The 25081-nt window shown below is 42.6% G+C and overlaps 2 protein-coding genes across 9 annotated transcripts in view; both read right to left on the minus strand.

Annotated features, from left to right (window-relative positions):
- Nucleotides 1-4358: 4358 nt before the first annotated feature.
- LOC120446362 (cytosol aminopeptidase) lies at nucleotides 4359-6378 on the minus strand. The gene has a single exon (XM_039627294.2). It carries the CDS (start codon nucleotides 6155-6157, stop codon nucleotides 4577-4579), a length of 1581 nt encoding a protein of 526 aa, XP_039483228.1. The 5' UTR covers nucleotides 6158-6378; the 3' UTR covers nucleotides 4359-4576.
- A 1508-nt stretch (nucleotides 6379-7886) lies between these two features.
- The window catches only part of LOC120445315 (semaphorin-2A), a 31571-nt gene continuing 14376 nt past the window's right edge, over nucleotides 7887-25081 (minus strand). For all 8 annotated transcript variants that reach the window (XM_039625634.1, XM_039625633.2, XM_039625628.2 and 5 more), the window contains 13 exons: nucleotides 17412-17499; nucleotides 17195-17246; nucleotides 13945-14013; nucleotides 12874-12981; nucleotides 12461-12598; nucleotides 12257-12389; nucleotides 11741-12097; nucleotides 10965-11193; nucleotides 10337-10673; nucleotides 9993-10156; nucleotides 9778-9930; nucleotides 9470-9578; nucleotides 7887-9029 (listed from right to left, as the gene is read on the minus strand). In XM_039625634.1, coding sequence (XP_039481568.1) covers nucleotides 8958-9029; nucleotides 9470-9578; nucleotides 9778-9930; nucleotides 9993-10156; nucleotides 10337-10673; nucleotides 10965-11193; nucleotides 11741-12097; nucleotides 12257-12389; nucleotides 12461-12598; nucleotides 12874-12981; nucleotides 13945-14013; nucleotides 17195-17246; nucleotides 17412-17499 — 2009 coding nt within the window. In that variant the 3' untranslated portion in view covers nucleotides 7887-8957. The remainder of the gene's footprint in view (nucleotides 9030-9469; nucleotides 9579-9777; nucleotides 9931-9992; nucleotides 10157-10336; nucleotides 10674-10964; nucleotides 11194-11740; nucleotides 12098-12256; nucleotides 12390-12460; nucleotides 12599-12873; nucleotides 12982-13944; nucleotides 14014-17194; nucleotides 17247-17411; nucleotides 17500-25081) is intronic.

Below are 25081 nucleotides of genomic sequence, written 5' to 3' on the forward strand. Positions count from 1 at the left end.
CCGCTCCAAATGCCATTCGTTTTGCACGGCGCGTGAAGTGCTGGGGGAGCGAGGAGAGCGGAGAGATGAGGAGAGACAGAGACAGGAAACGCGGTCCATACAGCGCAACAATGAAGCGCTTGGGTAACGCTAAATTTCATTTTAAAAGCATTTTCATTTACATTTTGTCCATTTGATTTTGCCATTGAAATTTCGAAGCGAAAAACTTTTCCGTCGGCAAATTTTATTGTTTCGCCATTATTACAGGTGCGAGTGTGTCTGTGTGCGGGGCCCCCGAAACAATTTTATGACCCCAACGGTAAGGCAATCCGCGAAGGATTCTCTGTCTCGGCTCCTGATGGGTTTCCTAATCCGTTTGTGCTTTTAGTGGCGGCCAAATTTTAACGACGCATCTTCGGAATTTGTTTAAGAAATCTATAAGAGCGCAGCACATTTTCTTATTGCTTTCGGGCTCCCCTTTACAGCCATTCGAGTGCACCGTAAAAAATTAGTGATATCTGCAGCTTGAAATAATACACAGGTGGGTTGGGAATTCCGTTTTATAGGTGTCTTAAGTAATGTAGCACAAATCCCATGCCCGCGAATCCCATAAAAATTCCAATAAAAAATATATAGCATACTTTTTGGGGCTTACATGTTACAAGGTATTACAAGGTATTCAAAATAGTTTTGTAACTGGCTTAGAATAAGTATTTATATTTTTTAAAAATAATTTCGTTAAAAAACTTGTCTACAATAAAATTACAACCTAATTTTCTGTAGTAACAGAATGTTTTATAAAAACGTAGAATTGTTCAAACAAGTGTTCAGCTATACAGAATACATGAATTGGTCACAATCTGAACATATATATTTTTTCCAGTGCCAGTGATTTTTCACTTCGTCTGCAGCCATTGTTTGTGTTTCGTTTTGCCAGTTTGTTGGTGTTGCTTTTCTTTTTTGGTTTTTATGCGCGACGCTGGTTGAACGCTTCGCTGCTTTGATTTGCCTTGCTTAGCCGACTAATACTCCCCTGACCGCCGGGAACAGGATCCCCTGACCTTTATCTCGGCCACTGCAGGACACTCCAAGCAGAGTCGTTGGTTGGAAAAGAAGGCAAACTAACTGAAACTGAAGCAGAAACAGAAACAGAAACAGAACCAGAAACAGGAGCAGCACTCGTGCGCACTTCGTGCTACAAAGCAACAAATCGAGTTTGCGAATAAATGAAATTACTTTTCGGTCTAATGACCATCATCTGCTGATTTTATTAGATTTGTTTCCTTTGGCCCTGTGTTTGTTAACGGCTTCTGCTGCCGTTTCTCCAGCATTTTCACGCCACTGTTGCAGCATCGAACTGTTTGGCAAACTTTAAATGACTTTTGTGCCCAATCGCAGTGAACAAAATGTTTGATAAGAGACGTGTTACCTTTTGAATGGCAACTATCCCCAAAATGAATATAGGCTTAAGTCATAAGAATACTGGCCCCATCATATTGGGGTGGCTCAGGCTTATCTTTGTTTTTCGTTGCACAGAAGCAAAATATGAACTGAGAATTCATTTCATCTTTTTTGGTACTTTATACATTAAAACTCTTCTTACATTTAACAAACAAATGCCAAATTGAATAGAAACAATTCGCATTTATTTCTTTAATATATGTATAATTACAATTTGTCTCCTATAATTACACTGTGGGAATAAAAAGTGTACAAATGAAATATATCCACTTCGTTAATCACATATTATTTTATTTATTTTAATTTTTGATTTTTAATAATAATAAAATTTGTTCCAAGTGTTCAATTTGTATACGGCATATTTGCGTGAGGTTCGGCAACACACTTTCCCCACCCTGTCACCTGTTGTTGTTGATGATTTTCCTGCTGTGCTGGGCCTCGGTTTTCCCCAATCTTCCCCCAAAACTGACATTTCATTTTTATGAAACATCTTATTTTTCTAATTTGCAACAGCAGGTGTCGCCATTTTCTGCAATTTTGTGTTTATATGAGAAAAGTGCTGCTGCTTTTCCAGTTTTCCCAGCTTTTCCGCCACACCCACCGACCTCATGTTCAGCGGGCGTAAATTCAGTTTACTGTAAAATTTAATAGAAAGCGAATTTTTCCCCACAACAGCTGCGTGTGTGTGTGTGTGTGAGTTGGGGGCCAACGGTGCGTATGTGTGTGCGTGCAAATTGGGGTCCTTTGTTTATAGTGTTTCACATGTTTGCATATAAAGTGAGAATTCCTGCAAAGCATGCTGTAAAAATGCGTTTAATAAGCTACAAGACGGCTCGTATTATCCCACTCGCATTATGTTTTCGAGTTCCGGGTGTTTTAGGGGTATGGACTATGTGGTACAGCGACTTTTCACCGACCTGACGTCTTTATTAATTCATAAAACGACAAACGCCAGGTGCCGTTGACGATATGTCTGAGTCTGAGCTTGGGATTTCATTTTTATGTTCTTAAAAGTCAAGCGGTGAAATTTGAAAATTTTTGGCCCAAATTACCAATAAAAACAATAGCAGAGCCCGAAAACGCACACACACACAAACAAACGAACAGCAACACACACAAAGCCAAATGCATATACGATAGTATGTGAATGCAGGGAGAAAGTCCCTCCACCTAGGATAATTCGTTATCTCTGGGGCGTATCAAAATCACGCTTGATTAACTTTTTCGAGCCATTTAACAAATAAGCAATAAAATCCGTGCATTTCCTTAGTCCGTGTCCAAGTCCTGGCCCCGCCCATTTAACCCCCGGCCGCCTTTTCTCTGTTGTCTTGAGCAAATTGCCATTTTGTGTTCAAATGAGACGTTTATGTTTTTTAATTTTTTTTTCTGCTCCCAATAATGGCCAATGTCAATGGGTTCAGCTGAGGGCAATCTGGCCATCTGGGACTGTGAATGGCTTTTGTTTTCATGGGGGAATTGCAAAATCAGATGTCCTTTTATTAGCTTGAAACAAATACTTTTGGCATGTTAATTGCAGGCAAATTAAATGCATTTTGAAAGTAATTAAAGGTGAAACAACCACTTCATTTTATTAATTTTGCATAACAATTAAATTTGTTACATATCAAATGCAATTTCCAAATACTTTGTTAAACTCAAATCACATCACATTTGTAAGCATTGTTTTCAGAACAATTCGAAATTAGGTGAAATAATTAAAAATTAAATAATGGCTGAAATATATTTAAAATTCCAATAATAAAATAAACATTGATGAAATTATTTATGCAACAATTTCATTATAATTTATCTGTTAAATGTTTGGAGTATCCACAGATTTTATAAAATATTTGCCCACCTGAATACCGAATTCAATCGCGTTTCTGTATTACATTTGCTGCACACAATCAGCACTTCAAACACAAATACAAACCGAGGCATAAATAAACAAGCAGAGGAAATTGCAAATCCCCAAATTAGCATTAGCTAATCAAGGTAACAAATGGCAAGAAGAAGGGCCAAGAAGGGGCAGGTGGGCTGGGGGGCTGGCAAATCCTTGGGCAAATAGGACATTGTGCGCAGCTGTATGCGTTAAGTGCAGTGCTAAGGATCTGAACCGAGGCCCCAGGGACACTGTGTGTGTGTGCGAGTGTGTGTAATATATAATCCAGAAGTATGCCATTTCGCATTCGAGAGGGCAAAATTAAATTTGACTGGCCAAACGCCCGCAAACAATCCGAGTCAAAGGCACAAACACACACACGCATAAAACAGCATCGTTTTGCCAACATTTGCCAAGTGCAGTTACATGGCTTGCAGTCAAATGCTCATGTTCACCTGGTCTCCTTGGCAGGACGAAAAGGACGCAGTTGAGCATCTAATCCTGGCAGGGACCAATTAAATATTGAGAGAGACATTTGCCATTTCGTGCTCCGTGTGCAATTAGCCCATAACATTCTGCCGGATAAATGCTGGCACGTAAGTGCGTCGTGCATTCGTATGAATAAGTACATGTGGACAATCAAGTCAACCTCATAATGCCATTTGCCGAATTCCATTGATTGGCACCCCCGCACCTCAGACTTCAAAGGCAATTTTCCCGTCACTCCAGCCAAAAGGTAAATATTTTATAGTCAACATAATCACATCGCACATCAAAGCCAGGAAAATCCGCAATGCTGCCATCAATCGAGTGGAAAAATCAGACCATATTTCTACGATTGGAAATCAAGTTTTGATTCGACAGGTAGCTTCCAAAGGTGGCTCGAAACCGAGCAGAAATTACTCAAGTTTCAATATTTGCCTGATTGAATATTTTTAGTTGGTGAATTGAGTTTAGGCAGTTAGCAATTGGCATTTTGCGTATTTGGTACTATGCAATGCAATATGGTTAATTTGAAATACCAAAGCGATATGGGTTATTTTCACAATAAACATCGATATAATTAGCTTCCAATTTTCAATTCTCATAGTTTATACAATTTATTGCCAACGATATTAAAGTGCACATTTACGAGGAAGGCTCATCCAGGCCAGGATGTGTTTCTGTGCAAACACTGTACCAAAGAATCAAATATCGAATACATGGGCCAACAGGCAGGCCCACAAATAAGGTGTCCACATGGCAAGAATTCTTCTAGCCGGAGCAGGCCATCTGGTACATGAACTGGATAACAGTGCGGGTCGGGCGTCCGGTCATCGAGTCCTTGAGGAGGTAGGGCCTGGGGTTGATCCTGGTGAGCATGCCGGTGCCACGGATGTCTAGATGGGCCCACTCCGCACAGGGAACCAGGCTGTGCAGGATGGCAGCCGCCAAGCAGGAGCTGGCAGGACCACGGCCCGTGTTGCACAGATCGTAGGTGATGTTCTTGTTCACGATCTGCTTGTAGTACTTGAACAGCGGGAAACGCCAGACGCGATCGCCAGTCAGGCCACCAGATTTGCGGAAGTTCTGCCACACCGACTTGGAGGTGGTCCACAAGCCGCTGGCGCCGCCGCCCACGGCATAGTTAACACCCATGGCCACGGTGCCAATATCGATGACCAGCTTGGGCTTGTACGTGGCCTGGGCGTAGAGCAGCGGATCGGCCAGCTGCACCACCGGTGCCTTGTCCACGTTCTTGATGCCCATGGTGGTGCCATTGAGCAGGGTGACCACATCGCCGCACTTCACGGCCATTCCAGAGGGCATGTGCTCGCAGAGCGGCATCACGGCCGTGATGTTCATAGGGAGCGATAGGGCGGCGGCGGCACGGAGTACACCCACACAAACAGCAGCACCGGCCATGGCGCCGCGATACTGGTCCATACCCTTCTTGGGCTTCAGGCACAAGCCACCACTGTGGAAGGTCAGACCCTGGCCGAGCAGCAGAACGGGACGATCCTCGGGCGAGGTGCCGCAGTAGCTGCACTCCAGCAGTAGAGGTGGCTCACACGATCCCTTGGCGATCATCAGGAAGGAGTTGAGGTTCATGTCCTCGATCCAGTCCATGGAACGCACCTCAACGGAAACACCGCAGGGGCACAAGGCATCCACGGCGGCCTGTGCGAAGATCGAGGGCGTCATCATGTTGGCCGGCGTGTCGGACAAACGCCTGGCCAGATTCTGCGATTCCGCCTTGAACAGACCACGCACCCAGGCATCCCGGTCGCCCTTGCCGTACATATCGAGCTTTGGGGTCTGAATGCGGTTCTTCTTCCTCTTGTTGGCATTGTAGCGCCACACGGCCAGCGCGGCTCCCTCGGCCGCCTGCTCCGGATAGTCCATGGCGTCCACGTGGACCTCGTACATGCCCTGGAGCTGCAGGGCCCGGGCTCCAGTGCCCGCCGCCACTCGCACATTCTCCATGCCCTCGTCCAGTTCCTCGTTCTCGTTATAGGCCGCTCCCTGTTTGCCAACTCCGACGACGGCAACCGCCTGGTATTCGCCCTCGAAGCCACTGAAGAGCAGCCCCTTGCCGGGAGTGCCGTCCATGCCACGTTCACGGATGAGGGTCAACAGCTTGCCACCCAGCGCATCGTCCAAGCCCACTGCATTTGCGGTGGTCTTCGCTGGCTTGTCGCCATCCTTGGAGTAAACACCCACCACAACGCCCTTGGGACTCTTGCAGGCAGTCGCATAGCGGCGATATGCCGGTACCACAGATTTTCCAGAACCATTTTGGCCCACAAATCGCAGGCTAGCGCGCACCAAAGACATATCCTTGTACGAAGGCATTCTTTCAATATGCAATTAAATTGAGAATTATAATGGAACACGACAGAGAATTTTGTCCAACTCTTTATGTTTCTATAATATTAATATATTTTGGTCACCGAGCCACGTAACTCTAGAATTTTGGTCACGCGTATTTTTCTACGATTTTTTATTAACACTGAGAATTTTGTTTCGTATTTCTATTGCCAGCTCATCTGTGACCCGTACGACATGCTAAAGTTAACTGAACCTTTCCTGGAACCGAGCTAGTGACCCGGATTGACAGCTCCTTTGTCGGATATCATGGATTACCTAGATCGGTTTGTTGGTTGTACTCGTATAAATGGGAGATTTGCGAACAAAGTTGATTTTGGAATTTAGCAGAGTACGGTGAAGTTGTAATTTAAATAAATTACTTCTATATTATTACCACTTAAAATTTGGAATAAAAAAGAAAACTTCTGAAACAAAAGCAAGTTCTTCTAATATCTTAAGTATTAATCGTACTTTTTATGAACGTCTTCTGGCGCACGAGGAGCATAGTTCCTTCTAAAGTATATCTAGTTTTGTTTAAGCTGGGGTAATATAATTTAATTTCAGCTCAACCGAAGCCCACTTATATGCATTAATTTCATTTAAACAACAGACCCAAGCTGCGAGTTTGAGCCTCGCAAGGAATGCTGTCCTTGCTGATGATGAAACCCAGCGAGCCCAACTCCCAGAGTTCTGGCCAGGATTATAGCACCCCCAACGCTATTTAAATGATAATGACAAAAGTGGAGAGTGCAAAGGAAAAAAATCATATGAATTTCAATTAAGTAGTCAACAAGCGGGTCCGGAAGCAGGGCCCTGATGCTTCGGCCAAGTGCACAGCGATAATAATAACGGCGAGTGGAAATAATTAATTTTCCAAACCAGTGAGTCAACGCTAATTAAGCTTAATTTTTGGTGCTGCATAACTAATTAAGGTGCGAACAGTCGGCAGCAGGCAGCAGGCGCATTTTACAAGCAAGATATTATGCAAAAATGTTGCACTTTAATTCTATTTGTCTGCGGGCTGGCCATCTATAATTGGAAAGTATGCTCACGCTTATCTCTCGACTATTTGAATATGGAATTCAATTTAATGTTGCCCCGTCGCAGAAATATGCAAATCTTTTCCCAGCCAACACAGGCACACCACTCACACACATACACACTCACAAACACTCAGCTCAAATGTTTGCCTTTTGGCTTTGAGCAAGGTGAACCGAAGGGTCGACAAACGCACAGCCCGAAAACCAAATTGGAAATTTGGTTATTTCTCGCCTTTGCGCTTGACCTGACCGAAAGGCCGAAGTCCCAAGCACGACAAACTTTGTCTCGAACAACCTGGCTAACAACACACAGATACTCCCACACACACACACACACACTCTCAGACGGGGGCGGCTAACTTTGCCCGATGTCCGGCTTGGGTTTCCTCGTTATAAAATATTTGTCCAAGTTGAATAGTTCAAAGTATTTGATTTAAAATTAACATTTGTCTTTGCGCACTCGGTTGGAATTATGCAATGTGTTCAGAGATAAGCTGAAATGCAATGAAATTGAAATTATTATTTGGACAGCACTTCTCACACCTTTGATTCACATTCTATTATTGCTAAGTGTTTGCAAGACCTGTCTCACTTATGTCCTTACATAAGGACAACCAATGATAGCATAGGATTTAAATTTAGAAAACATTTACATGAAATAAATAACACAAACATTTGTTGTAAATTTCAGATATTTTTTATTAAAATGGTTTTTGTCTCATTTTATTATAACTAAACGCTTAAGAACTAAAGATTTTTGCAAATTACCTTAAGTACATTTAGTCTGAAGAGAGTGCAAGTCACTAAAAATCATAATCGAAATACTTTTTTTTTCATCGAAATCGTTTTGTGGGCAAGATGGGAATGGGTTTTACAATATAAACTGGCATTTGAAGTACACATACATACATATTACATATAACTGAACACTGTTAGATATCGTGTAGTATATAAGCTATGGACCGATTCGAGTTATTTATGTAGATGCACGTTAGGCGAGTATTGCTTGTGATTGAGGTTTATCTAAGGATCGCTCCTGTAAGTTTAGAATTAGATTCGATTTAGGGCTGATTCATATATCCGTATGGGGTGCATGCATGTGTACAATCGTTATAATTGTGTCGCTATAGTACATTTAAACCGAGTTCATCGCGATTATGTAGTTAGGCTGTTAATAAATTTATCAAAACTTAACATCACATTGCTTCTTCGATTACATTTAGGTTGCCATATTTATAAGTAAGCCTTGAAAGTTCAAAGTTTGGATATATGCATATATACGTTGTTATGCTGAAACTGATCAAAGTCTAGATTCAAATAACGATATGAATGTGCGATTCTGCGGCAGTTGTTTAAGTATCTCCATTGTTCAATTGTCGTAACTAACTATGGGTTGTGGCTTTTGTTATTGTATTTAATGCAAATCGATTTAAGTGGGTGAAATTGCACCGTATGTATGGGAGGAGCTGTGTCATGCGATAATACCCTAATGTCTAAGTCTAAGTCAATGGATGCATTGTAAATGCCTCGGTAAATGCATAATCCTTTAGGAAGAGTTTTCTGTTCATTGCTGAAGAAAGTATGTCTATGATGATGTCGCTGATAATAATGATTATAATGAGTTCTTCTCGTCCAATCCCCTGTTGGGTTTTCTATTCCGCACTGTTATTATCCTCCTCGCTTTCGATTAACTAAAACTGATTGGACGATGACGGCATTTTGAGGGCGATACTCTGTTCGTGATATCAGACATTGGGCTTGCGGAAAATCTCATTCGGATGCTGATTGCTGCTGAAGTTCTGCCGTGTCGAGCATTGCTGTAGAGGGAATCGTAAAAAAAGAAGAACATAAGACACACACAATTAGTAAATATGATTGCGAAGGAACCTACATATATAGACCCCAAAGTGATTGCATTTTAATTACATTTCCATTGCATCTCCCACCCAGGTGGGCAATTACCTTGCATTTGGGTCACACCACAGGTGGGCTGCTTGGATAATGACAACTTAACTACCTTACACCGCTTTTATTATTATTTTCCCTTTGATTTGACGCTGCGGTGTCAGCTTGGACAGCCGCCCGGCTCGAAGGCTATTAAAATAATTGCCATTCAAATCGTTTATTATGGTGGGTGCCTGCCCCTGGCCCACCGGAACCACCAACATCACCAACACCACCCCCCATTTCACCATTCCACCAACCTCATTTTACCACAAATCCACCCCCAAGGGCGTTGGTCCTCATTATCACTTACCGCTTGCTTCTTTTCCCAGGACTTCATTGCTGTTTTGTACTTTTCGAACTCGTGGCACCAGTCCGAGTAGATTTTCTGATAGTCATTACTCTTGTTCGGCGGAGTGCATCTGTTCCAAAATAAAACATTGTTTTTTTTCGAGTTATTATTATCCAAGTGTAATTGAGTAGTATATGGCTTCACTATGCTAATCAATAAAGCTAAATGCATTAAACTTGTATTCATTGAAATTGTAGGTATTTTAGATATATTCTGCTGCTTGTGGGTTAGTCTTTTAATATCAACACACTTTTAGTGTATTGGCTTACCTGTGGGCATCCACCGTGATATTGTAGCTGCACAAAAGCGAGCCGCCCAAATGGCAATCGTACCGACCACCATCGGCTTCGTTCACGGAAACCACAACCAGGCCACGTTCAGTGGTCTCAATGTATTTGGTCGGCGAATAACGAATTTCGTAGCTATGAAAGAAATCCATGCAATTGGTTGTCGGGAAGCAGAGCAAATCATCAATTCCACTCACCGTCCCTTGTCCTTGGAGTGATGGTACCAGGTCACCTGCTCATTCTTCAGCACTTCGGGAATTTTGACGAAACAGCCCAGATGAACACTCTGGCCATAGGTCACCACAATCTTCTTTTTCAGCACACTCGAATCGCAAATGTCACTCGTTTCATTGGCCACATCCTGCAGATGGATATGTGAAATTAATTCATTCGTTTCAGCTTTGATTTTGAGTCAATTGAAATAATAAGTAGATGGGTTTGTGGTATCTTTACATATCATGTTGATATGGAATCCCTTGGCTTGCCACTCGTTTGCTGAATTTAATAGCATACACTCGCATGTTGGCTTTAAATCACCCACCTGCAGTAAATCCAGCTCGTATGGTCGGCACGTATTGGCCTCCTTATCCCAGCCGCAGTAGGGATCACGGACGCAGCGGAAGCAGTTGTCGTAACGGCGATTGCACATGGCCAGGTCGATTTGCTTGATGCGATGATCGGTGCCAATGTACAGGCTCTTACGTGTCTGGCTGATTTCCATCACTTGGATGGCCTCATTCGGAGCCACCTCGAAGATATCCAGCAGCTTGGACAGCGACTCTCCGTTGCGGTAGTACTGCACGATTTTGTAAATGCGACCCAGATTGGTGCCCACATAGTACACAATGTATTCCTGATTGAGGATGTCAATGCGGATTCTGAAATAAGGGTGTTTTAATATGCATATTAGTAAGCTTGAATCAAACTTAAACTTTTGAAGCGGATTACGTGATAAAGTAGAATGTTTGACTAATTAATGAATCCCTTTTAATGAGCTTACAATTTACTAAATATATGTTTAGAAATTGAATTGAATTGGGCAATATTTCGGCAAAATGTTCCGATATTTTTCTCGTTTACATTTCTGAATGACGAACGGATTAAACTCGTAAAACAAACAGTCCAAGTATCACACCTGCAAATAGAAAATATATTTGTTTCCAACTCACTTGTCAACGACGAGCTTGGTGAAGACCAAATCCCTTTTATAATAGACTGGATTGTTGTGCTCGTGATTTACGGCTTTGTCCATAAGTGGATGGGATCTGATGAAATTCAGTACGGTATCGGGCAGGTTTGATGTATCGTTGACACATGTACCCGGCCGTGGTTCCGGCACCCGGGAGTTAAGCACCGGCAGCCATGCGGAATTCGATGAAGATTGCTCCTTGAATTTGCCTGTGCGCGCGGGATAAAAAGTAAAAGAGCAAAGCAAAAACAATTGCTCATATGAGATGGCAGGGAATGGAAAAGGAAAAAAGTTTATCAAGCTCTGAGTGCTGAGCTGCAATTGAAGACTTAAATCTACGACCAAAGGTGTCAGCTGTTTCCCCTCTAAGCTGTCAGCCGGTGGAAAATAAAAAGAGCCACCAAGTGTGTGCAAGTGTGTGTGTGGCCATAATCCATTCAAATGGATTTTCTAATGCGATTTATGTTGCGCACGGCAACGAATCGAACGGAACCCAACTGAACTGAACTGGACTGAAATTACAAAACACTCAACACACAGTGGGGTAGCGAACTATCGAATGGATAAAACAAATGTATAGATTGCAAATAAAATTTGCCAATAAGTTGCATGCGCCATTTCAATTCCATCGTTTCCGTTTCCGTTTCCAATTTCAAGTCAGTGCCACCCAATCCACTTGGGGGACAATGGACGAGCACAGAAAATTGCATGTCAACGGGATGTGCGGATCGCACCGAAAGACGGTGGTGGGCTTACCATTGAAGGCAGCCTGAATCTCGTTAATGTGGAAACTGCATACGGCAGATCCAATCAGGCCATTAGTGCTCGTCGTGAATGTGGCGAAGAATCGGCTCTTATCGGAGGGCAGTTGGTAGACCGATTGGATTTCGTTGAAATAGAACGGAAATTCGCCGGAGATGCTGCAGTTGAGTCTGGCCTTCAGGTAGGTGGCCCAGTTGTGGGCCAGCAGGTTCTTTCCGCCCACATCCTTCTTGCACACCCGTGCGATGCGTGAATAGACGGCCTTGCCACAGTTGATGTATTCCACAGCGGTTTCCCTGAAGAAGAAGTACACGTACTCCCCGATGTCGAAGGACCCGACAAAGTTTGGTTCTGTGAATTAAAAAGAAGAAAATTAAACGTTAGTTAGGACCAATAAACAGTAATAAATAAATTGCTTGCAAATCGTTTAATGCTTAGCCCATTACTTACATCTTTATGAAAGTATTAAAGTAAATTGTACTCAGAAGAATATGCTTATTTCATACTTACTGTCCAACCACTTGGAGTCGTATTTCAGAGTCCTCTTGAATTTATATTCCAAACGTTTAGCCGAAGTATTATACAGATCAGTGCGGAAAATAACCGTATCCGCCTTGGTGAACTCCGCATTCGTGCCTGAGTACTGTGGAGCAGCAATTTACAGCCTCAGTTAAGGTCCGAGAAAGTTTTAGTTTATGCGAGCAATTTGCTTACCAGGCCGGGCAGACCACCCGGATTGCCATTCTCCACATAAATCGCAGTTGAGTTGTCGAGGGGATCGTAGGGACACTTGGCGATGCCCAGACCCACGCCAATCACATATTCCGAGCGCGGCAGGTGGGTAAGATTCGCCTTAAGGATGGAGATTGTGGAGATGGAGAAAAAAGGGTGAATAAGTGAAATGCTGAGCACAAAAGATTCCCCTTCGAGTGTTTGACTTTAGTTTAGGTGCTTTATCTATGGACAGATGTCAAAGGCTGAATGAGCAACTGTTGATTGGCATCTAAAGTCAACTGTCGGTGGCAATCTTTTCATGGGCGACATGAATGGCGCATGGAAGATGGCAATGGCAAATGGCAAATGGCATACGGCATACGGCGTATGGCTTCCCAATCTGGCCAACTTACATAGATAACATAATCCTTGGGATTGTGGGCGTTGGTGCCGCACACATAGAGCCTATCCCCCTGGTCCATTGACTGGATGACACGCACATGGTTCTTGCAGTCGAAGATCTGCAAAAAGAAACACATATCGATTATTGAGGCGAAGATAGCATACATGAAAAACAAAAGAACGCTGGGATGACAATGTTGTGGGTCGCTTTTTCAATTTATGGCACAGCGAACAGCATCATCTGTTTTGCTCCCCAAACACAGCGAAATCGAAATGGTTTCGAGTGTGTTCCGTAATGCTGCAGCGAATTTGTGGCAGAAATGTGGACAAATTGCAATAGCACGCGTCGCTGCCGAAGCTAAATCAATTGGCAACAATGCAACGAAACGCTGCAGAAATTACTGCCAGCGCACCAGTGGCACACAGGCAGCTTTATGATGACTTAAGCAGGATGCCCATGTGGCCCCCATGATGCTCGTGTGTGTGTGTGTGCAGCATGCAACATGCTGCTGCTGCTGCTGCTTCTGCTGCTGCTCCTGCCACGAATAACTTGAAATTGATTTCGAATGAAAGGATTTGCTGTCACATTATAAACGAGTTGCAACAGAAGCGTCTGCCACATTGCCAGTCGATGGGATTTTCTTGGTTTTAAACTGCAATCGAGTTACTGAAATACCTCCACAGGGATGTGATTTATTTGAGAGTATATGTATATGTAGAATACATAAAGTAGTTTCAGATGCACGGAGGAATTTAACAGGCGAAGGTAAAACAATTGTGGTTTAGATATTCAGAAAATTTCTTATGAAATCAGGATAAAAAAGGGTTTTTATGAATTACATATGCCATTGCCATACATGTGTTGTATGGTCATTGCAAAATGGGTTGAAAATGGTTGATTGAAAAATTAGTGAATTGCAAGACAACAATTTGCGGAAACTCCTTTGGTATTTTCTTAAATAAATGGTTAAGGCATACTTGTAAAAATGTTTAACATTTGTACTTTGCTTTATGAGAAGAAATATATTAAAATAAACAAGGGTCATCTTTAAGGACTGCTGTGTTATAAGTTATGTACTCACCTGACTTTTTCCTTTGGAGACGCAGCTAACCACATCATCCCGCGTTGGCTCCAAGTTGATCACATCCCGCTGGAATGAGAAGTAAACGCGGGATAAATTAGCTAAATATATAGCAAATCAAATCGCGTGCACCTGGCAACCATTAACCATTAGGATAAAAGCTCACGTGCCGTGGCTTCTATCAATTCAAAAATTCAATTTACTCAAAAAAGCCGAAATACAAAAATTGTATATTGCAAATGCTAGAAGGGGGAGGCTGCGTCTGCCGCATGCGGCATAAACTACAACTAGCGTTCGTCCGTGGCACCTTCAGAATGCTTTCAACTAAATTTATTTATAAATCACGTAATGTTACCCAAGCACACACGAAATATTTTCACGCACCAACCTCCGTTGCTCCATTGCCGTCGCAGCCACCCACAGGCCACCACCCACCCAGCAGCCAAGCCACCTTCACCAAGGGGCTTCCAACCCAACCACCTAACCACCCAACCACCCAACCACCTATTCCCCGCCCACTTGGGAGGCAGGCAGTCGCAGCAGAGCGTTCATATAAAACCAAAATCATGTATTATTTAGTTGAATTTGCATTTGGCGCATAAAGCAGCCGGAGGAGCAGCGGCACCGGAGGAGGAACAGGTGCAGGAGTTGGGAGCAAACGAGGCACACGGGTGCACTGCGACAAAAGCCAAAAGGTCTTTACAAACTAAATTGGAAGAAAAGTAATAAAAAATCCCTAAATAAACGTCTTTATTATTATATTCAGTTATTTAACTATAGTTGAGTTAGTTATAGAAGTTAGTTGAGAACAACTTTAAGTTATGTTTCTAAGATATAGTTTCCAGTCTCATAGCTAGCTTCCTTGCCCGCCTTTTTCGCAGTGTAACTCCATGTGTATAGGCCAGAACCAAATGATGCCCACGGCGAATGTATTCGCACTTAACCGCATAAAATATATTGACGTATCCTGGCTGGCGAGCATGCTACAAGATAATATAACCTCTTAGACTTTTACGATTCGGCTCGGAGATGCGTTGCAGGGCTCGAAATGGTATGGAATGGTATGTTACGAGGGTCGTTTGATAAGTCCGTGACTTTTTGTATTTGCCGCGCACCTGCTCTAAATACAACACTGCTCCTGTCAGCAGTTATCGATTAACAGCTGACTGTAAAATTTTGAGAAAGCTGCGTTTTTTGGTTTGCGTTTTATAGGCATTGAAAGCAGACGATCTCGTGAATTTTAACGAAAATGGAAAAAAGTGAATTTCGTGTGCTAATTAAGCATTATTTTTTGCGTAAAAAATCCATCACCGAAACCAAGGAAAGACTTGATAAATATTATGGGGACTCTGCACCATCAATTTCAATGGTTAAGAAATGGTTTACTGAGTTCCGTTGTGGTCGTACCAGTACAAGTGATGCCGAACGTTCAGGTCGCCCAAAAGAGGTCGTCATGCCAGAAATCGTCGACAAAATCCATGGAATGATATTGGATGATCGGAGAATGAAAGTGCGTGAGGTAGCTGAGGCTGTAGGCATCTCAACTGAACGGGTACATCACATTTTACATGAATATTTGGACATGAAAAAGCTTTCCGCGCGATGGGTGCCGCGATTGCTCACACACGACCATAAGCGCAACCGTGTGACCATTTCAAAGGAGTGTTTGGCGATGTTCAACCGCAATCCAAACGAATTTTTGCGCCGTTTCGTTACCGTAGACGAAACATGGATCCACCACACCACACCAGAGACCAAAGAACAATCAAGACAGTGGGTTTCTCCGGGTGAACGTGCACCAAAGAAGGCCAAGGTGGGTCTGTCGGCCAACAAGGTCATGGCCACAGTTTTTTGGGATGCACAAGGTATCATTCACATCGATTACCTTGAAAAGGGTAAAACGATCACCGGCGAATATTATTCAGAGCTTTTGGACAGATTCGATATTGATTTGAAGCAGAAACGACCGCATTTGGCGAAAAAAAAAGTGCTGTTCCATCAGGACAATGCACGGGTGCACACGTGTGTAGTCAGCATGGCAAAATTTCATAAATTGGGCTACGAACTGCTACCCCATCCAGCATATTCTCCAGATTTAGCCCCCTGTGACTATTTTTTGTTTCCAAACATGAAGAAATGGCTCGGCGGTAAGAGATTCGGGTCAAATGAAGAGGTCATCACAGAAACAAACGACTATTTTGAGGGCCTTGAGAAAACCTATTATTTGGAAGGAATAAAAAAATTGGAAAAACGCTGGACTAAATGTATAGAGCTAAAAGGAGATTATGTTGAGAAATAAAACGCTTCTTTGACGAAAAAAATATATTTTATTCAAAAAGTCACGGACTTATCAAACGACCCTCGTATGGTGTGGAATAGAGGAAGGCTCCTGTGAGGAGCACAGCAAGTCAGGTGTGTGGCGCTCATAAAACAAACTTTTGCAAGTCATAAATTCATAAACAGCCCAGAACCGAGACCGAGCCCAAGCTGGAAACCCAAGACACGGGGTAGCACTTCCTGTAATCGAATTGCCTCGCAAATGTTGTGGCAAGTTCGCGTATGTGACGTCTCCCAAAAATTTATATCTGGGCAACGCATAAACCTGAGCCTGCAGATTCGAACCAGTTCGGGGAATACGCCAGGAACATAATGTCCGGACAAGAGAGTGCATATTAAATATGCTTTTTGGCCCTTTATATTTTTTTGTCGTGCTGGAAGTTTGGCGGGGGGCAAAACCTTTGGGTTAACTAAAATAAACATTTTTTTTTTCAGCCACTGCGCCGTGGGAATCGAAGATTTGTGGCTGTCGACGTCGTTGTTGCCATTTGAAGTGCGCCTAAAAGGCTGCTAAGCCGGTGTATTGTGCTGACAACGTTTAGATGGCGCTTTATGGCCACAAAAGGCTGCAAGAAGCTTAGCGGCCATTTGGAAACTATGGCAAACCCAAACACAACAACAACATTGGCAACGTGGCGTATAATGAATTTTTAACAATATGCCACAGAGCACCAACAGCAACGGCCGCAAACAAAGTTGTTTAGCCCAAAAGCTTTTCACGATTTTTTCCTCCTACTGTCAGCTAGATTTGTGGCCCGACTCTGGACAACCTGCCACATCCTCCCATCCTCCATCCCCATCCCCATTGGCGACCTTTGGCGACGAAAGGACTTAGCCTAAAAGCGTGCTCTAGGATTATCATATTTAAGGCATTTAGCACATCCAGAGCCGAAGTCATGGCAGCCATACTTACATTACAATTGGATGAGGAGATATTCTGCAGGCTCACACGGAATACGCGATCCCTGGAATAGAGAAGTATATAATTCATTGTTATTCTGCTGATGAATGTTTTTGAATTACAGCTAAGAGGATGTGTTGCTAATCAGAATTGGGTTAGTGATAAGTACTCATTTTCGACAATTAAATGATGTACTCCTTGTTAGAAGTTGTATGACATATGTACTTACATGGCTCCCACATAGAGCGTATCTCGATCTTCGTTCATATGGAATGTACGATAGTACAGCTTGCCGCAGTTGAACTCCCGCACATGATCTGAAAAAGAAAACATTTCCGTTAAGTAAACTCAATATTTGCACAAGAAATTTTCCCTAAGTGAACCGAGCTGCAGACGCCGGACATAGCGTCTAGATAGTGTCAACAAAGTTTCCATTCCCGCACAGAATGGCGGACAGTTTTGGCCACAGACAAACAGGAGCACGAAGAGCCCAGTCGGGCAGCCAAAGATTCAGATACAGATATCCCATTTCAATCAAACGGCGTTTTTGCGCAAAAAAAAAGGGAGCGAGCTTGAAAATGGTCCTGTTTATTTACATTGAAGTTTTCCGCGTGGCAAAGCAGAAAATAAGGAGGGCTTAGGACACGAAATGCCTTTCCAAAACTCCCCGACAAACAAGAGCCATTAATTATAAGTATTGTATTATGTTAATTTCAGTGACGTCGCTTTGTCTGCAAATTGTTTGCCCAACGGGATGATGTGTACATGTGTGGTTACTATGTGGTTATTGCTAAATGCTGAGCACACAATTCTTTAATTAAACTAATTTGTATTTGCCGGCTGTCACTCATCACTGCTTCAATACCATCAGCAATTAATTTTGCCGCCAAGGAGCTGCTGATGGGAATTATGAATTGAAGGGGAAGGGGGGAAGCTGTGGCAGCCAAAAGTGTCAAATGTCGTTCAAGTAATATGGATGACCGAGGCATTATCCCCCTCAGCAGAAGCCGGACAATGGGCAAAAGTATGACAGAGGTCAGCAATGGAGCAAACAAAGGGCAGGGCACCCAAAACTCAAACTCGAATCCATGCCCAACCAACCCAAACAAAACCCAAACTGGCATCCGATTTATGCTCATGCTCATGCTCAACAATGGAATATGTAAATACGGAAAGGAAACCGAAGACCCCACCGGCAAAAATGTAGCTATTTTTGATTTCCGATTTCGAGAGAATATTTTTTTGGGGAAAGGGGGGAAAACAACGAGCAACCTATTGGGCCAACTACAATAGAAGTGCGCACATACACATACACACACACACACACACTCACGCGTATCCTTGTTTGCATGCACATTTCGAATAGAATGTCCTTGCCAAACAGGAAGTCGACTTGTGTACGCTTGAAATGCTTTTGTACATATTTTTATTGTGAATGCCGCCTGCCTGTCGAACTTTCCTGCTTTTTCTTTGAGTTTTCCTTAGCCTTTTTTTTGGCACAACCTTTTCAAAGTTTTTTATTTTTTTTCAAGCGTGAAAAACATACTCTTTAAGGCCAAGAAAGAACGAGTAGAATACAGCAGTAAATAATTTGCATATACGCAACTTAATTGACCACATTGATTTGCGAGCTCTGGAGTCCATATTCGATATTTGGCCTTTGAGCCAGAAAACTATAAATGTTTCATGGAGCCTGCGGAAATGGTTAAATCTCTCCAGCGCACAACCATTTGCGAAATTGTTTATGGGGCCAATTGTCATCGGCAGCCAGTAAAAACATATTGCCACCATTTCATGACTGGATTAAGCCAATAAAAATATGGCAAATATTAACATAAAATTGATGGCACCAAAGGACGTGAACTCTAGCGAAACGAGGTCGTCCAATCGGTTTTTGCACTTTGTCTGTGTAAAGAAAGCCTTTCAAGTTGTTGGTAAAAATAAACTATATTACTTGCGGTTTGAAGAGGAAATTTGCATTAAAGTTGGGTTACCTAGTGTTTAAAATATCTACCATGTAGCTGATTTTAAAATTTCTGTAAGTGAGTTTGGTAAATTTATATTGCAAGATCTGTAAATCTCCATCGAAATTCCCCATCGTCTGGGCTAAAGTTTACCCAGAGGCGACTGTAAAAATCCTTTTCAAATTTGACATTTAAGATGTGAACTTTATTTGCGTTTAATCCAAGTCCAATCAAAATCAAATTGCATTTACGAGCTGCCTTTGAGTAACGTACAAAAAAAAAACAACAAACGCCAAATTTTATATTCCTCTTTTTTTGAGCTTGGCAATTTTCTTTGGGGATTTTCACTGGGCGGAGTAGGAGAGTGCTTATGGGTATGAGCATTTATGACTCCGCCATATATGTCAATAATTTTTATGCTCTTCATAAATATGCGTTTGGCTTTTACGACCAACCCCACGTGGCAAAATGGATCGAAAAGAGCCAAGATGAGGCAGTCAAATCAATTTCTGGCAGGGAGAAAATGACATTTCCGAAAACGTTATTATCAAATCAAATGCGAGTGCTGGCCACGAGGGGAAGTCGAAGGGATTGCAATGAGCATATTGTACATTTAATGTTGTGCCACCCACTCAAGCCGCCCATTTGACCGTGCCCCAGGCAGATGTACGTACATACGTACCACATATTCGTATACGTATAAGTATACCTGTACGTATATATACGCAAATATACACGGCCATGTCAGTTGCAGGTGCACGGGCCCCGGCTGACATTTACCTTTGAAATGTTAAGGTATATTCCAAATTTGTCGCAAAAGATGACACACAAACTGGAACGTGTACTCAAGGCTTTCATGTCTAATCAATGCCCTGCAGCTGCTTTTAAGTTCATCCAGGTGGCTACGCAAATGGCCTTTAAACTAGGAAAACCCAAATTTCCTTTGATAATTCCCTGCTCCTTTACAGCTAAACATTCCAAGAAAAGTCTAGACAATAATAAAGAGATTGCAAGGATGTGAAAAAAGGGGAGAGCAGACTAATCGGCAGAAATAAAACAAGAAATAGAGAAGACGTCTTCTGGGAGTTTTGGTCATGCTTGGTCCCTGAGAATTAAAGTTCTTAGAATAAAAGAAAAATACAGAAAACATCGTTTAAAGAATGCCATCAAGAAACTCTGAAAATAAATATATTTTACTACCGAATAATATAAAAAACAAACCACACAGTTAATTTCCCTGCTTGCAATGCACGCCCAGAATTTCCCTGGCGAAAATTCCCAGTTATTTCAGTGCTCTGCTAATTATGAGAAATTCACGTCGGCTCTAAGCACTCGAAAGCCGTCTAGACGTCTGCACCTGTGTTGCGAACTGAATGTGAAGGGGGCGGCAGGGGGAGTGGCTCAGAACTGAGAATGCCAAAGAAGAATAGGAACTGCATGGCAGGGGAGGGGAGGGGAGGGGAGTGGAGTGGAGTGTGGGGAGTAAGCCAAAATGCTTAGCCAAAGCGGTTACCATTTCATTTGCACAAGACAACACAATGGCCCCACACCCAAAAGGTTGTCTCCTTTTGATTGTGTGTGTGTGTGTATAATTAAAACGCATATGCATGGTAAATACACTTATTGTCAGCACTGTAAGCCGTCTGAATGCCCAGGGGCATCGGGATGCAGCTTTAAGTCCACACTGCAGCCATGAAATGCAGGGGTGGTTTAGACTGTGTAGAGGAAGTTTCTGGGGGCGGTGTGCAAAACATTTTCAACTCAATTTAGTTCATTTTATGGCAGCAGCAATGCGCAGCGCAAGTTCATTTTGTTGCAAAATAGCGAAATACAAAAAACCCGAAGAGCGCACTCATAAAAAAGCATCAAAAGAGCAGTCAAAACACCACTCGACGGACGAGCACAAACTGCAATGGCAACTACCGACCATCCGAGCATCCGAATATCCCCGAGTATCCCAGTCATATGGCCTGGACATCGGCCAAAAGCGGCCAACAAAAACGCAACAAAATGCGGATGCGGTAACTGTTTCATTTTTGGTTAACAACGAGGTGGAAGCCGAGGTAGTTTCCCAGTGCAACTTCATTTGATGGCTCATGTGTGAGTGTGCGCCACATAAACGCTTCAAATAGTTTTAAGCCCCCACTTTTTATACCCTTGTACAGGATATTCTCATATGCAGCTGAAGTTTAATGAGCGTATAAATGTGGACAGCAAACACAAAACAACTGAATAAATTAGTGGGTATTTCATAAAAGTGATTGTAATCGAGCACCAAACTGTATAGAATATTAGGCTCATTGTTATTATCGATTTATCGATCGATTTAAAAAGGTTGGGTTTTTATAAAAAATATTCGAATGATACAAATTTATTTGTAAACTTCCACACCCCATTATCTGATTATATTTCCTTTATTGTGTAAATGTACAATTACGTAAGAGTATTTTCAACTCCATTAGCGTCAGCCATTTTTCCCAGATGGTATTATTTTGTTTGTTTTTTTTTTGGCCAGAAACTAAAACATTCTGCGGCTCGCTTAATTTTCCATGAATTCACAGAGTCCAGCTGCACGTCTTGTTGCCACTTAAGTGCGCACAAAGCCGCAAGTTCCTTGCCATATGCAACATATTTTGGCCAGACAAAAGGGAATGCAAATTCTGGTCTTTAGCATGCTTAGCCTGAGTCAATTAGGCCAGCACAAATACGAACTAGCACACATACTCGCAGCACGCCAGTTAGGCAGGCAGGCAGGCAATGAATGAAAATTTAATTAAATTTCACCTTAAAATGATGGGCAAATTGAAATTAACGTTAAGCGAGTTGTTTGCATCAATTTAAGGTGATTGAATTATGGCTAACGACAAAATCTGTGGCCTAACTGCATTTGCAGTTGATTGATTGCATTTGGCCCGTTGCCTGTGCTAATTGCTTTTGCAACATTTTGCGACACTTTGCTATCGGCCACAGTTTTCCTTTCCCGCTTTTCCCCTGTCTTTTCTCTCTGTTCTCGACGTTTTTCCATCACCCTGCGAGCGATAAGCGCACTTCCTTAGTCGTAATCAGCAACGCCTACATTAAGTGGGTTCTATCAATCGGATGTTACATAACTATGCACATATTTGCCAGGGCACTGCGACAAATAACGTGAACTACTGTAAGGCTTCCGATTGCTTTGGGTACGTAGAAAAGTTCTTCATATAAGCCAACTCTCCTTGAGAACTCAAAGCAGCTTATTGTTAATTGCCTAAAAGTACCTCCGATTTAACAGAGAACACCCCCTTACACAACTTGTACTTTTCACACTTAACATTAAATATTAATAATTACAATCGGAGCACTCGTGTCGATTCTTTTGCTCACTGACTACAAAAAGTTTTTATTTCTGATTCTATTCTGTTCTATTTCCAGAATGCCCCTTTCTCCAAGTGGACTTGGCAAAGTTGTCCAAGGCGAAACGTGATTTTCCTTCCGTTCTCGCTGGCCAACTAAAACTTGGCCAAAAGGGTCCGCTTTAAACACACTTTTAATGATGTTGCCACCGCTTGTAGCTTGTACCTTGGCAATGGCAACGTTTCGATCCCTTTTCGCAGGAGGCAAGCAATATTAAGCCCCACTTGCAACTGGAGGTGTCGGGAACTCCACTGCACTGCACTACACTGTATTGCATTGAAATTCAATTTCGCGGCAAAGTTTCCATTGTGAGCAGCCAGCTCGACGGTGCTCCGTGCTGACATGCTTTGGGTGGTTCCCCGGTGCTCGGCTAGATTCCCGGCTCAAAGCCAGGTAAATCCCCACCCACCAAACCATCCCCACCCCACCTTCCAACAGGAAAGGGGTGTGCTCCATGGGACCCGCTATGTGAACAGCTTTTGACATTGCCGTCATGATGAAGTGGAACGCACAGCTGAAGCCCCACCCCAGCTACTGGCTCTGGAAAAAAAGTGGGGAAAAAAAGAAAGAAATACAAAAGCCGGGGGCCAAGAACTCGGCTATTCCTTTATCGCTTTTGTCGTTTTAATGGGTCAGCAGTGTGCCTACGGTTTGACAAAGACCACGAGCGAGTGCGAAGCTCTTAAAGCTGTGGCATTTGGTAAGAAATCAGACAACGCGGAAGCCATTAATCCCAGGCTCCATCCTCTATTTGTGGCAATAAGAAATTATGCCAAGAAATTACTGCTATAATTCTAAACTGCACTTTTTGCTAGACGCAGGCTAAGAGCAAATGAGTTCATTACTCTGGCTTTGTATATTAGATATGTGTTTCGAGCATAGAGGAAACTATTTAAAGTATTGTTTGAAATGCATTTGGTATTGCTTTTGAAGGGAAGCATTACAATCTTGTACATATTCTAAAGCGTAACTTGGTTGTAACTCGATTAAATACCAATAAGTGCTTGAGATGTGTGAATTTATCAGTCTGTTTCTTTTTTCACTCCACTTTTTCTTTTTGTCAGCGGGATGCCATCAGTTTCGGTACAAAAACAAGACCTTTAAGAGCTCAACCTCTGGCTACCTGCCGGTCAAATGAGTTAGTAATCAGGGGCTTGGCCTCAATAATGAAGTCGTAGCACCTTGTGTTAGACAGCAGGCCAACTTTGTATCTTTTGAGTGGGAAAACAAGGGAAGCGCTATCCGGCAGACACAGCGCCAATATATAAATAGAATTCTAGGGAGAAGAGTGGTGGTGGCAACATCTGTCAAACCGCTAAGTCAACCAATTGTAAAGTGGCAGTGGCGGAGATGGAGGTGGCGAAAGAGGACGGTGCGGCAAGGGGACTGAGAAAGGCCATAGAGAGACATAAATTGTGTATTCCCCCGAAAATAAAGTGCAATTAATTTCATTTAAATCAATGAAAATAGTGCTTTTTTATTTACAGACTAGTACAAACAAAAAAAACATGTAATAAATATTCTACATCAACGGGGGAATTTATAGTTGACATTTTAGAGTTTTGTTGTTATTCAGTTCGCTGGCTTTTGTGGTTTAGTTAGGTATGTGTACCTTAATTTATGGCCCGCCGATCGGTTTATATAGTGCATCCATCTGGTGCACTGTCCAACCTTCGAACTTTGTAGCTGCTTCTGCTGCTGCATGCATTTCGGATTTTTCCCATATAGATTTTTCTATATAACTCCTGGAAAAGTATGCGCAAGCAGCTTAAACGATTCCCTAATCGTCTCACGTTTTCCTTTCGGGCAAGTGCTTAGCTATTGAGTTTACAGCGCAACATGCGGCAAGGACCAAAACTTGTTGTCGGCACGTGAAGTTTTATGCTGCACTTATGGCTTATAGTTAAAGATATAGTGGAGACAGGGGGCAGGGGGGCAGGGCACATGCCCGGCATTCCGGAACGTGGACTATTAGAAAATGTTTACTGGTCGGTCTTGACCCCAAGTTGTTGTTGTTGGCCCCGCCTGGCTAAATGAGATTTAAATTTTTTATACAACATTTTCTGCGTTCTATTCTTGATGGCTTTCTGCTGTTCTGTAGCCACAATTCAATGGCCACACTGGGGAACTTTTCAATCAACCGCACGATGATTAATGCTACCCAAAATTATTAGGCAAAATTCAACATGGCTTAGACGTAAAAAAGTGAATAACCAGTTTTTGGCCGCTCGCAGATGAATTTTAAATACTTTTAGGCCTTAATGACTCAATAAAGCTGGCCAAGTCTTCCACACATAGAGCTTGTGAAAGAATGCAGAGGGAAATCAAGGTAGATTGAACGTTTGGGGGTGGGAATTAAGGGAACCCAGTCAATTATATATCATTCAGGATTTATCTCTGTGGATTATGGGGCTGCATATGGTTAAAATATGATTACATTATTGGTATTTGTTTAAACATGAAATATGCATATGAATAGCAACAATTCACAATTGCACGGACCAGCAATATTCACTATGAATGCAACGCATTAATATGCAAA

Source organism: Drosophila santomea, chromosome 2R (genome assembly GCF_016746245.2).
Source record: "Drosophila santomea strain STO CAGO 1482 chromosome 2R, Prin_Dsan_1.1, whole genome shotgun sequence".
Taxonomy (NCBI): domain Eukaryota; kingdom Metazoa; phylum Arthropoda; class Insecta; order Diptera; family Drosophilidae; genus Drosophila; species Drosophila santomea.

What these genes read in the sequence shown, in the direction of transcription:
- LOC120446362 (XM_039627294.2), bottom strand. Translation starts at nt 6,157, where the DNA reads ATGCCTTCGTACAAGGATATGTCTTTGGTGCGCGCTAGCCTGCGATTT.